General features: G+C 45.6%; 1 protein-coding gene across 1 annotated transcript in view; it reads right to left on the bottom strand.

Annotated features, from left to right (window-relative positions):
* Positions 1–8,437, bottom strand: part of LOC128691170 (neuropeptide SIFamide receptor-like) — a 59,032-nt gene extending 50,595 nt beyond the window's left edge. The window contains exon 1 of the mRNA XM_053780017.2: positions 7,359–8,437. Within this exon, the coding sequence (XP_053635992.1) occupies positions 7,359–7,743 (385 nt within the window). The 5' untranslated portion in view covers positions 7,744–8,437. The remainder of the gene's footprint in view (positions 1–7,358) is intronic.
* Between the last annotated feature and the right edge of the window lie 5,989 nt (positions 8,438–14,426).

Below are 14,426 nucleotides of genomic sequence, written 5' to 3'. Positions count from 1 at the left end.
GATCCTTAACCTTGTCAAACCCTGTGTAAAAAAAAAAAGAGAGAGAGAGAGAGTGAGAGACAGAGAGGGAGAGAGAGAGTGAGAGAGAGAGAGGGAGAGAGAGAGAGAGAGAGAGAGAGAGAGAGAGAGAGAGAGAGAGAGAGAGAGAGAGAGAGAGAGAGAGAGAGAGAGAGAGAGAGAGAGAGAGAGAGAGAGAGCCTGACTATGGGAAAGAGGTAATTGGCCAGCCCTTTGCTCTGAGCTCGCCACCACCGACTGGAATGCTCTTCTCCAAGGGGATTTTGACAACCAAGTGAAAGCCTTCACTGGACACATCCTTAATCTACAACAAGAACACATTCCTCACCGGCAATATGTGACGAAGCCTACAGATCAGCCTTGGTTTGGCTTTCGTTGTAGAGAGGCTGCTACTGCTAAGTACAAAGCATGGCGAAGGTATAAGAGACATCCTACCACCTATAACAGGAACTTGCACGAGCAAGCCTGTAGGCATATGGGTGACGTTCAAAAGTGGGTCATTGCTAAATGGGAGGTGGACACTAAAAGAAAGTTAGCATCAGGTAGGGTAGGCTCCAAAACCTGGTTGTCCCTGGTCAAGGACAGACAAGGTTATCTGCCTGATGAACTTATTCCACCTCTAAATCGACAGGATAGGACCACCTCTACTAGTAGTCAAGAGAAAGCGAACCTTTTTGCCAAACACTTTGCTACCAAAATGCAAGTTCCTGGTCCAGCAAGGGACCCCCCTTGGCTAGCTGCAAGAACTGTGTCAAAACTGTCAGTGGTGACAATAAGGCAGAAGAAGGTGCATTTCCTTCTTAAATAGCCTGACCAAGAAAAGGCTGTGGGCCCAGACAAGCTGAGCCCAAGATTGCTGAGATGTGCAGACCAGCTAGCAGCACCTCTAAATCGCATCTTTTCAACACTGGCTAGTACAGTGTAAATGGCCTTCTCTGTGGAAAGAGGCATATGTAGTCCCTGTTCACAAATAGAAGAGCAGAGCAGAAATCAGCAACTACAGACCGGTGTCACTCCTGTCAATCACTGGTAAGATCCTTGAGACAATAATCTCAAGACAAATGACAGAGTTTTTTGACTACCACTCACTACTTTCTGACCGTCAATATGGCTTCAGGAAAGGTTACTCTGCTGCTGATCTGCTGTTAAACCTCTCCACTAAGTGGTACCAGTCACTGGATAAATTCAAAGTCAGCTGTGTGGTAGCTTTCGACCGGGTGTGGCACCAGGGCCTCTTAGCAAAACTGCAGGCTCTGGGAATTGCAGGCTCTACACTATGTCTCCTCAGTGATTACTTTCATGGTAGATCTCTAAGGGTTGTTCTCAATCGAACGGAATCACCAAGACATCCTATTGGGGCAAGTGTTCCACAAGGAAGCGTGCTGGGTCCATTGTTATGGAATGTCTACTTCAACGACCTTCTTCATCTCATCCCAGAATCACATGCATATGCAGACGACTGTACACTGACATTCACTTATCCAAGAGAAGAAATGCCAGCTGCTCTAAGCTACATCAATCACCAGCTGAGAGCTATATCAGCTTAGGGAAATAGATGGCAAGTAACATTCGCACCTGAGAAAACACAAATGATGATGGTCTCTAGGCACCATGATGGTAATGCCGGTGCAGTAGTAAGGATGAATGGGAGGGTGTTGGCACCTGGGGAAGAAGTTGATATCCTTGGGATGAAATTTGACTCCAAACTGACCATGAAGAACCACGTTGTAAATCTTGCAAACAAGGCAGCCAGGAAGCTTACAGCACTTCGCCGTATCTCACATCTGCTTGACAGTAGGGTTGGAAGATTCTGTACGAGGCACAGTTACGCTCACACCTTGAGTATGCTCCACTTTCTTGGTTTACCTGCCCCCCCCCTCTCATCTGCGACTGCTTGACAGAGTAGCGAACAGAGGAAGATGTCTCATCTCTCGCCTGGACCAATCCTGGATAGATCTGTCATTTCAACAGAGCCTTCAACACAGGAGTGATGTGGGTGGCCTTACTGTTATGTACAAGGCCAATATTGTCAAAGTACCACACTTGGATCCACTTCGAGGACGTGAAGCAAGCTTCTATACCACAAGACGGGCAGAAAGCAGTAACTTCACTCTGGCTGTACCTTTCTCCAGAACATCACTCCATCTGAGATCATACATACCCAGGATGACTCGACTATGGAACACATTCGTACAGCATAATGATGTCAATGAGATAACGTCAGTTAATCAAATGAAAATGCTGGCCCACAGATGGCTCCAACTTCATCCTGTCCCGTACTTGTATGTCTCATAACAATAAAAATGCTTTCAAATAAGCTGATGTAGGTAACAGCTCTTAGCTTGTCAATAAAGCTAGGGATCCTTAACCTTGTCAAACCCTGTGTAAAAAAAATTCCAGTTAGCTCACTATTTCCCTGGTGTTAGTTAGCGGTATTTTATTCTTCAGATAAGAGATGCCCTGCTGACCTGTGATGGTTGAAGCAGTGATCAATCAGCCTCTGCTGTGCCCGGATGTCTTTACATCAGATTTAAAAACAAATAGATTACATTAACTTTCACAGTATCATAGATTGATGGACTTGTTTGAAGCAGTTATTCCAAGCTCCAATTTCAAAGCTTCAGGGAAGGGCTTCCATGCTTCACAGTGGTGCTTCAGGGAATATCTCCCAGGGATCATAATGCTTCAGGGATGGGCTCTCAGACTTCACAATGCTTCAGGGAAGGGCTCTCAGGCTTCACAATGCTTCAGGGAAGGGCTCTCAGGCTTCACAATGCTTCAGGAAAGGGCTCTCAGGCTTCACAATACTTCAGGAAAGGGCTCTCAGGCTTCACAATACTTCAGGAAAGGGCTCTCAGGCTTCACAATACTTCAGGAAAGGCCTCTCAGACTTCAAAATGCTTCAGGGAAGGGCTCTCAGGCTTCACAATGCTTCAGAACTCTCAGGCTTCACAATGCTTCAGGGATGGGCTCTCAGACTTCACAATGCTTCAGGGAAGGGCTCTCAGGCTTCACAATACTTCAGGAAAGGCCTCTCAGACTTCAAAATGCTTCAGGGAAGGGCTCTCAGGCTTCACAATGCTTCAGGGAAGGGCTCTCAGGCTTCACAATACTTCAGGAAAGGCCTCTCAGACTTCAAAATGCTTCAGGGAAGGGCTCTCAGGCTTCACAATACTTCAGGAAAGGCCTCTCAGACTTCACAATGCTTCAGGGAAGGGCTCTCAGGCTTCACAATGCTTCAGGGAAGGGCTCTCAGGCTTCACAATGCTTCAGGAAAGGCCTCTCAGACTTCACAATGCTTCAGGAAAGGCCTCTCAGACTTCACAATGCTTCAGGGAAGGGTTCTCAGACTTCACAATGCTTCAGGAAAGGCCTCTCAGACTTCACAGTGCTTCAGGGATGGGCTCTCAGACTTCACAGTGCTTCAGGGAAGGGCTCTCAGACTTCACAATGCTTCAGGGATGGGCTCTCAGACTTCACAATGCTTCAGGGAAGGGCTCTCAGGCTTCACATTTTACCCTGGAGTCCTCAGCTTCATTAAATCACAGTGGCAGTCATCAACGCTTGAGCTGACACCTTTGATCTTGGTATAGCGAACTTAAGCTCAGTCAATCTTATTTCTGTCTCTTTCACCTACCATGAAAATCTCCATTACCCTCTGTATCACTGACACACACACACACACACACACACACACACACACACACACACACACACACACACACACACACACACACACACACACACACAGCTATGATAAAGCTCTTGGAGCAGGAAGAGAGTGGACCTAGGAGCGACCAGTGAAGAGGCGTGGCCAGGAGCTATGAATCGACCCCTGCAACCATAATTAGGTAAGTACACACACACACACACACACACACACACACACACACACACACACACACACACACACACACACACACACACACGCACACACACACACACACAGTGGAATAACCTCGCAGACTTCATACATAGTTTTAAGAGAAGGTACGATAGGACACACGAGTGTAATACAGAGTGAATCTGTCAAGCTGTAAGTTGAGAGAGGGGCCAGGAGCCAAGATCCAACCACTGTAACCACGTAGAGATAAGCACACACACTACACTCACCGCTGCTCTTTAAAGGCCACGTAAGTACCCAGGTTCTCTAATAACTTGTTCATTTTCCCACTATAATCTACCTTGACCATAATTACTATCACATTAGCTTTGTCTGTTTGGTAAGGTGAAGTCCAGGATCTTTCCTTAATTCATGGTATAACTTAACAAATCTTTGATGACAATTGTGTTGTAGAGGTTTGAGCTTCGCTCAGATTTGTTAAGTTCTACCATGAATTAAGGAAAGATCCTGGACTTCACCTTACCAAACAGACAAAGCTAATGTGATAGTAATTATGGTCAAGGTAGATTATAGGGGGAAATGAGCATATTAGAAGACGGGGGGTGGAAGGGAGGATTTACTTGCCTCTTAATTCACTCACAGGAGCGTCAAGTATATCCATCATCATTAGTAATCCAATGTTAATGATCCAGCAAGCAGTTGTGACCCTCAGTGAGTGCTGGAATAATCCAGGAATGTTGACTCAGCGGCCCACACTATCCAGTGATTGCATTCACTGCCAGACTTTGCTTGCTAATTAAACTCGCTTCAATGTTATTGATGTCACCACTATTATAGCTTGCACACAACGTGTGTGTGTGTGTGTGTGTGTGTGTGTGTGTGTGTGTGTGTACTCACCTAGTTGAGGTTGCGGGGGTCGAGTCCGAGTTCCTGGCCCCGCCTCTTCACTGATCGCTACTAGGTCACTCTCCCTGAGCCGTGAGCTTTATCATACCTCTGCTTAAAGCTATGTATGGATCCTGCCTCCACTACATCGCTTCCCAAACTATTCCACTTACTGACTACTCTGTGGCTGAAGAAATACTTCCTAACATCCCTGTGATTCATCTGTGTCTTCAGCTTCCAACTGTGTCCCCTTGTTACTGTGTCCAATCTCTGGAACATCCTGTCTTTGTCCACCTTGTCAATTCCTCTCAGTATTTTGTATGTCGTTATCATGTCCCCCCTATCTCTCCTGTCCTCCAGTGTCGTCAGGTTGATTTCCCTTAACCTCTCCTCGTAGGACATACCTCTTAGCTCTGGGACTAGTCTTGTTGCAAACCTTTGCACTTTCTCTAGTTTCTTCACGTGCTTGGCTAGGTGTGGGTTCCAAACTGGTGCCGCATACTCCAATATGGGCCTAACGTACACGGTGTACAGGGTCCTGAATGATTCCTTATTAAGATGTCGGAATGCTGTTCTGAGGTTTGCCAGGCGCCCATATGCTGCAGCAGTTATTTGGTTGATGTGCGCTTCAGGAGATGTGCCTGGTGTTATACTCACCCCAAGATCTTTTTCCTTGAGTGAGGTTTGTAGTCTCTGGCCCCCTAGACTGTACTCCGTCTGCGGTCTTCTTTGCCCTTCCCCAATCTTCATGACTTTGCACTTGGTGGGATTGAACTCCAGGAGCCAATTGCTGGACCAGGTCTGCAGCCTGTCCAGATCCCTTTGTAGTTCTGCCTGGTCTTCGATCGAGTGAATTCTTCTCATCAACTTCACGTCATCTGCAAACAGGGACACCTCAGAGTCTATTCCTTCCGTCATGTCGTTCACAAATACCAGAAACAGCACTGGTCCTAGGACTGACCCCTGCGGGACCCCGCTGGTCACAGGTGCCCACTCTGACACCTCGCCACGTACCATGACTCGCTGCTGTCTTCCTGACAAGTATTCCCTGATCCATTGTAGTGCCTTCCCTGTTATCCCTGCTTGGTCCTCCAGTTTTTGCACCAATCTCTTGTGTGGAACTGTGTGTGTGTGTGTGTGTGTGTGTGTGTGTGTATGTGTGTGTGTGTGTGTGTGTGTGTGTGTGTGTGTGTGTGTGTGTGTGTGTGTGTGTGTGTGTGTGTGTGTGTGTGTGTGTGTGTGTGTGTGTGTGTGTGTGTGTGTGTGTGTGTGTGTGTGTGTGTGTGTGTGTGTGTGTGTGTGTGTGTGTGTGTGTGTTGCTTATTAATTTATTTGGTTTAAGTCGTGTCTACTACACGATGGTTAATGAGTCTGGTTGTCAACTGTACATCAACAGTCGTGAATATTTTAATACCATAGTGAAAAATTATATTCACTTCTTAAGAACTGAACATCTCAGTGTATATACACTGAGAGATGAACATCTCGGTGTATATACACTGAGAGATGAACATCTCGGTGTATATACACTGAGAGATGAACATCTCAGTGTATATACACTGAGAGATGAACATCTCAGTGTATATACACTGAGAGATGAACATCTCAGTATATATACACTGAGAGATGAACATCTCGGTGTATATACACTGAGAGATGAACATCTCGGTGTATATACACTGAGAGATGCACATCGAAATGTGTATGAATGTTGGAGTGGAGGTGTGAGAAGCTAGAAGTAATAAACGAATGAGAAAAGATAACGGAAGCGAGGAAGAAAAAGAAGATAGAAAAATGGAAGATTTATGTCCGGTGTCCAGACATGAGAGGGAAGAGAGAAGGAGAGAGAGAAAAGAGAGAGATAAAAAGAAGAGAGACAAGGAGATAACAAAAGAAAAGCGATATGCCTCGTGGCTCTTCCTATTTTCTCTTATTAAAGAAATGTGAGAATATATATATATATATATATATATATATATATATATATATATATATATATATATATATATATATATATATATATATATATATATATATATATATATATATAATCTATTTTTTTATCTTTATCCATTTAAAAAAATTATGTGGAAAAAGAGATAATGATTTAGATACCTTTGAGAGATAACTCGGTGGAGGAATTTAGAAAAATATCTCCTGTCCTGAGAGAAAGAGAAAGTGAGAAAGAATGGAGATGCCGGTGTGTGAAAAATAAGATATCTCAGTTATTTAGATTCAGTTTTCGGGCTTACATGTTTTGGGCAACCTGGTTCCCATTTTCTGTAAATGCTCGATTCCACGTTTTCTTAATTTTTGGGCTGGTTCATATGGGTAACTTTATCATTGTTTTATGGGAGTTTTCTTTCTTTCCTATAATTCTTTCCTCTTGCTCCTCTTCATAATCGCAAATATTCTCTCTATTCTCTCTCTCTCTGTCTCTCTTTCTGTCTGTCTGTCTGTCTGTCTGTCTCTCTCTCTCTCTCTCTCTCTCTCTCTCTCTCTCTCTCTCTCTCTCTCTCTCTCTTAATAAATGTTGTTGACATGACTAAATCTTCGACAAATGGCCAACAACAGCAATAGACATGACTTACCGTTCAACAGAACGACTCACCGTTCAACAGATGGCCAATGAGAGTGGTGGGCATAACTATGATGTTGACCAATAGATCTGCCACAGCCAGATTAGCTATGAAGACGTTGGTGACCGTGCGCATGCGTGGTGCCCGCATGACCACTGCTACAACGAAACTGTTGCCTACGACGCCCATAACGGAGACCAGAACGTAGGAGACGCAGTAGAGTACCGTCACTGACAGGGAGTGACGGAAAGTAGGTACCTCGTAGTCGTAGCAGGGCTGGCTGGTGTCGTTGGTGAGGCAGGAGGTCGTGTTTTGATAGTAGTAGTCGTAGTAAGACGGGGGGTAGTTGGTGGGGTAGTAGTCGGAGATTGTGGTGGAGGTGGTGGTTGTGGTTGTGTTGACTTCTTGGGTGTACATGGTTGAGAGAGGTGGGTGTAGGGTGGTTAGTTGGTGGTTGGTGGATGGTGGTTGGTGGGTGATGGATGGTGATAAGATGGTGGTGGTTAACTGGTGAAGGTTGACTGGTGCTGGTTGACTGGTGCTGGTTGATTGGTGAAGGTTGACTGGTGGTGGTTGACTGGTGGTAGTTAACTGGTGCTGGTTGACTGGTGCTGGTTGACTGGTGCTGGTTGACTGGTGCTGGTTGACTGGTGATGATTGACTGTTGATGGTTGACTGGTGGTAGTTAACTGGTGCTGGTTGACTGGTGCTGGTTGACTGGTGCTGGTTGACTGGTGCTGGTTGACTGGTGCTGATTGACTGGTGCTGGTTGACTGGTGATGGTTGACTGGTGCTAGTTGACTGGTGCTGGTTGGCTGGTGCTGGTTGACTGGTGCTAGTTGATTGGTGATGGTTGATTGGTGCTGGTTGACTGGTGCTGGTTGCCTGGTGCTGATTGACTGGTTCTGGTTGACTGGTGCTAGTTGACTGGTGCTGGTTGACTGGTGCTGGTTGACTGATGCTGGTTGACTGGTGCTTGTTGACTGGTGGTGGTTGACTGGTGATAGTTGACTGGTGATGGTTGACTGATGCTGGTTGACTGGTGGTGGTTGACTGGTGGTGGTTGACTGATGCTTGTTGACTGGTGGTGGTTGACTGGTGACGGTTGACTGGTGGTGGTTAACTGGTGGTGGTTGACTGGTGGTGGTGGTTGATTGGTGGTGGTTGATTGGTGATGGTTGACTGGTGGTGGGTGACTGGTGGTGGTTGACTGGTGGTGGTTGACTGGTGGTGGTTGACTGGTGGTGGTTGACTGGTGGTGGTTGACTGGTGGTGGTTGACTGGTGGTGGTTGACTGGTGATGGTTGACTGGTGGTGATTGACTGGTGGTGGTTGGGATGCAAACTCTCGAAGCTTTCCTCTGAGGACTGAGAGCACTGAAGAGTAATCCAGACTCTTATTCAGTGTTCTAGACTCTTAGTTCTTCTTTAAGTGTTCTAGACTCTTAGTTCTTCTTTAAGTGTTCTAGACTCTTAGTTCTTCTTTAAGTGTTCTAGACTCTTAGTTCTTCTTTAAGTGTTCTAGACTCTTAGTTCTTCTTTAAGTATTCTAGACTCTTAGTTCTTCTATACAGTGTTCTAGATTCTTAGGTCTTCTTATACAGTGTTCTAGACTCTTAGTCCTAGTTCGAGCTTCCTAGAACTTCTTTCTTAACAACTACAGACCAGTAGAACTTAATTACTGGAGACAACAGACCTCTGAAGCTTAGTTCTTGGGCACAATAGACCTCCAGAGTTTAGTTATTGAACTTACTCTATTTCGAGAACTAGATAGTAAGGGTAACAGCAGAACATTGTGTTCTGAGGGACGAGAGTTCTCCGGTACTCGGTGTTCCGGGTTCTTGGGCGCTGTTCGGTTCTTCTCCGTTCCTGGAACCACGGTTCTTAGCTGCGAGAATCCTTTACAATGCGTTAACTTTCTTTTGTGGCCTCCTGAAGTCTTTCAGGAATCCTGTGTTACTTAGTTATGTTGCTGCTGGTAACGGTGGTGCTGGCGGTGGTGGTGGTGGTGGTGGTGGTGCTACTGGTGGTGCTGTGTGCGTTATTGTTGCTTCCTTTGCTGCTGCTGCTGCTCCTGAGGACACAAGTGGTGGTGGTGGTGCTCCTTTCTGATGCTTTAGGTGGTGTTGGTGGTGCTGTTGCTGGTATTACTGGTGGTGCTACTTCTGGAGTTGTTGTTTCTGATGCTTTGGCTACTGGTGAGGCTGCTGGCGGTGCTCCTTGCTGATGCTGTTAGCACTGTTGCTACTACTGTCGGTGACGGTGCTGGTGGTGCTACAGGTGCCGGTGGTGCTGCAGGTGGTGGTAGTGGTGGTGCTGGTGGCGGTGAGTGAACTCCAAGCATATTGAAGACTTCTGGGAAGAATCAGTTGGGTTTCCATGACAACGCAGCTTCTCCTTCCCTTCATCTGCACCGATAACTGAAATCAAATATTGAATGATTATTATTTTTATATTGTAACTGCTTTTAATGATTATTATTATTACCATTATTATTATTATTGTCAATAATTATTATTACTCTTCATCAGAGTACAAAACAAATTCTGGCCACAAAATAGAGCGAAACACCAACGTCAAAGACCTGGGAGTGATCATGTCGGAGGATCTCAACTTCAAGGACCATAACATTGTATCAATCGCATCTGCTAGAAAAATGACAGGATGGATAATGAGAACCTTCAAAACTAGGGAGGCCAAGCCCATGATGACACTCTTCAGGTCACTTGTTCTATCTAGGCTGGAATATTGCTGCACACTAACAGCACCTTTCAAGGCAGGTGAAATTGCCGACCTAGAAAATGTACAGAGAACTTTCACGGCGCGCATAACGGAGATAAAACACCTCAATTATTGGGAGCGCTTGAGGTTTCTAAACCTGTATTCCCTGGAACGCAGGCGGGAGAGATACATGATTATATACACCTGGAAAATCCTAGAGGGACTAGTACCGAACTTGCACACGAAAATCACTCACTACGAAAGCAAAAGACTTGGCAGACGATGCAACATCCCCCCAATGAAAAGCAGGGGTGTCACTAGCACGTTAAGAGACCATACAATAAGTGTCAGGGGCCCGAGACTGTTCAACTGCCTCCCAGCACACATAAGGGGGATTACCAACAGACCCCTGGCAGTCTTCAAGCTGGCACTGGACAAGCACCTAAAGTCAGTTCCTGATCAGCCGGGCTGTGGCTCGTACGTTGGTTTGCGTGCAGCCAGCAGCAACAGCCTGGTTGATCAGGCTCTGATCCACCAGGAGGCCTTGTCACAGACTGGGCCGCGGGGGCGTTGACCCCCGGAACTCTCTCCAGGTAAACTCCAGGTAAATATTATTATTGTTATTATTATTATTATTATTATTATTACTATTTTTACTAGTAGTAGTTCTTATTGTAATTATTATCATTGTTTTTATTATTATTTTAATTTTTTTAATATCATCATCATCATCATCATCATTATCATCATCGGTATGGTGACGGTCACTACTACAGGTTAGAGAGGAGTGTAGAGAGGGGCCGGGGTCAGGGACCTCTGTAGTATTCCAAACACCACCTGACTACTGTGATGGACCCGGGTTTCCAGCAACTGCAGGCGACTTCTCCAATGGAATGCTCAAGTGGTGGAGCAATTAGCCTGGGAGAGAGAAGGAGGGAAGGAAGGAAGGAAAGGAGGGAAGGAGGTATGGAGGAAGAGGTTGAGGGGGAAAGCCCCCACTCCAATATTCATCGAGGTTGTCACCTCTATGAGAGAGAGCGTCGTCTAAGCCACCTGTCTAATACAGCGTCTTAGACAGGTGTTCTTCTTTTTAATGGTGGTATTATTTTCTTTCATGAAGCCTCGTTATTACAACCCAGGAGTCCCGAAGGCCTGTTATCCTGGGTGTAAAGGGAGCAAAATAAACACAGCAGAAAAACTTTTGACTTGTATTATCCTTCACCAAGTAAGAACAGAATTATGTACACTATATACACGATGTACAACAATAGGTATTAGTGCACTCCACGGTAAGCAAGGCAGAACAGAAGCCACTAGAGAGCAGACCGTGCTTCAACCAGCTCTAGAATGGGAATGACAATGGCAGACAGGTGTGTGGTACCCACAACACCTCTGCGATTGCCAAAGCCATCTTCTCATTGGTTGGAACCTGGGTACTGATTGAACGACGGGGCCCCATCATCAACCCTTAGCACCTGGTTCGCTGGCTGGGGGAGATAGTCTTCCACTGAGGGTGTGTACATGCGCAGAATAAAGGTTACGTACTCTTTGCATGAGACACTCGTCTTTTATGATGTTTTCTACGTAATTTTTTTTTTTTTTTTTGCAATCACGTGATTTAAACGAGCTGTATTTAGACTTAAAGAGTTTCAACCAGTCAGTTGGGGCACTTAATGCTGACAAAAACTACTTAAGACTTACTCCAGCGACTCAAAAGACTAAAACAGAAAATATAAATCAATAATAACATTCCTCTTTGATAAACACGAGAAGAGCGAACAAGTAACCAACACAGTTTTCTCCTAACAAAATTGTCAGATGCTTCTCAAAAAAATAAGAAATCAATGACTGAGGATCAGCCACGAGAGATAGCAACTCCCTCGCCAGGGACTGTGACCTGCTCCATAAACCTAGTTGGTTTATGGAGCAGGAAAGCTCTGTGAGGTACAGGCAGCTGACCTCTGCCTTGTCCCAGTACCTCAAACATCAGCAACACTGGACAACGGGACAAAGATCAAGATTGTTACAGGACGCAGAGGACGTCCACGAGAGATAGAAACAATTGCAGCTGCCCTGATTGAAGCAAGATCCAGCCAGTGTCAGCATCCTGGAAGGAAAATGAATCACAGATGGTGTCTCTAGATTACCCTTTAAGAAACACCGAGCATCTCAACCCCAGACTTAAGATTTCTACAACTTGGTCACACACATACACACACTCACACTCACACACACACTCATACACACACACACACACACACACACACACACACACACACACACACACACACACACACACACACACACACACACACACACACACATACACACACTCTCACACACACTCACACTCATACACACACACACACACACACACACACACACACACACACACATACACACACACACACACACACACACACACACACACACACACACACACACACACACACACACACATACACACACTCTCACACACACTCACACTCATACACACACACACACACACACACACACACACACACACACACACACACACACACACACACACACACACACACACACACACACACACACACACAGAACGAGTCCTTGGTTCACCTAAAGGTGTAGGGAGGCAAAAACTAGGTATACTAGAGAATGGAAAAGGTATATAAGACAAAGAACTCAGGAAAATAAAGAGATTAGCCGGAGAGCCAGAAACGAATATGCACAGATAAGAAGGGAGGCTCAGCGACAATATGAAAATGACATAGCATCGAAAGTCAAGTCTGACCCGAAGCTGTTGTATAGCCACATCAGGAGGAAAAACAACAGTCAAGGACCAGGTAATCAGACTGAGGAAGGATGATGGGGAGTTCACAAGAAACAATCGAGAGGTATGTGAGGAGCTCAACATGAGATTTAAAGAAGTATTTACAGTGGAAACCAGTAGGACTCTAGGAAATCAGAACAGGGAGGTACACCAACAAGGGCTGGATGAGGTGCACATAACCAAGGAGGAGGTGAAGAAGCTGCTATGTGAACTTGACACCTCAAAGGCGGTGGGACCAGACAACATCTTTCCATGGGTCCCTAGAGAGGGAACAGAGATGCTGTGTGTGCCATTAACAAAGTTCTTCAACACATCCATTGAAACTGGGCAACTCCCTGAGGTATGGAAGATGGCAAACATAGTCCCAGTTTCTAAAAAAGGAGACAGACATGAAGCATTAAACTACAGAAATGTGTCACTAACGTATATAGTATGCAAAGTCATGGAGAAGATCATCAGGAGGAGAGTTGTTGAGCACCTGGAAAGGAACAAGTGTATAATCGACAACAAGCACGGTTTCAGGGAAGGAAAATCCTGTGTCACAAACTTACTGGAGTTTTATGACAAGGTGACAGAAGTAAGACAAGAGAGATAGGGGTCGATTGACTGCATTTTCTTAGACTGCAAGAAGGCCTTCGACACAGTTCCTCACAAGAGGTTACTGCAAAAGCTACAGGATCAGGCACACATAACATGAAAGGCACTGCAATGGATCAGAGAATGCCTGACAGGGAGGCAACAACGGGTCATGGTACTTGACGAAGTGTCAGAGTGGGCGCCTGTGACAAGCGAGGTTCCACAGGGGTCAGTCCTAGGACCTGTGCTGTTTTTGGTATATGTGAATGACATAACGGAAGGGATAGACTCAGAAGTGTCCTTGTTTGCAGATGATGTGAAGTTAATGAGAAGACTCAAATCGGTCGAGGATCAGGCAGGACTACAATGAGACCTGGACAGGCTACAAGCCTGGTCCAGCAACTGGCTCCTTGAGTTTAACCCTGCCAAATGCAAAGTCATGAAGATTGGGGAAGGGCAAAGAAGACCCCAGACACAATATAGTTTAGATGGCCAAAGACTGCAAACCTCACTCAAGGAAAAAGATCTGGGGGTGAGTATAACACCGAGCACATCTCCAGAGGCGCACATCAATCAGATAACTGCTGCAGCATACGGGCGCCTGGCAAACCTAAGGATAGCGTTCCGATACCTCAGTAAGGAATCGTTCAAGACTCTGTACACCATTTACGTCAGGCCCATACTGGAGTATGCAGCACCAGTTTGGAATCCACACCTGGTCAAGCACATCAAGGAATTAGAGAAAGCGCAAAGGTTTGCAACAAGACTAGTCCCAGAGCTAAAGGGACTGTCCTACGAAGAAAAGTTAAGGGAAATTGGACTGACGACACTGGAGGACAGGAGGGTCAGAGGAGACATGATAACGACATATAAAATACTGCGCGGAATAGACAAGGTGGACAAAGACGGGATGTTCCAGAGATGGGACACAGAAACAAGAGGTCACAATTTCAAGTTGAAGACTCAGATGAATCAAAGGGATGATAGGA

The sequence above is a fragment of the Cherax quadricarinatus genome, chromosome 27 (assembly GCF_038502225.1).
Source record: "Cherax quadricarinatus isolate ZL_2023a chromosome 27, ASM3850222v1, whole genome shotgun sequence".
NCBI classification, from domain to species: Eukaryota; Metazoa; Arthropoda; class Malacostraca; order Decapoda; family Parastacidae; genus Cherax; species Cherax quadricarinatus.
Note: the sequence above shows the minus strand (reverse complement) of the source record. Positions and strands in the feature narration are given on the sequence as shown.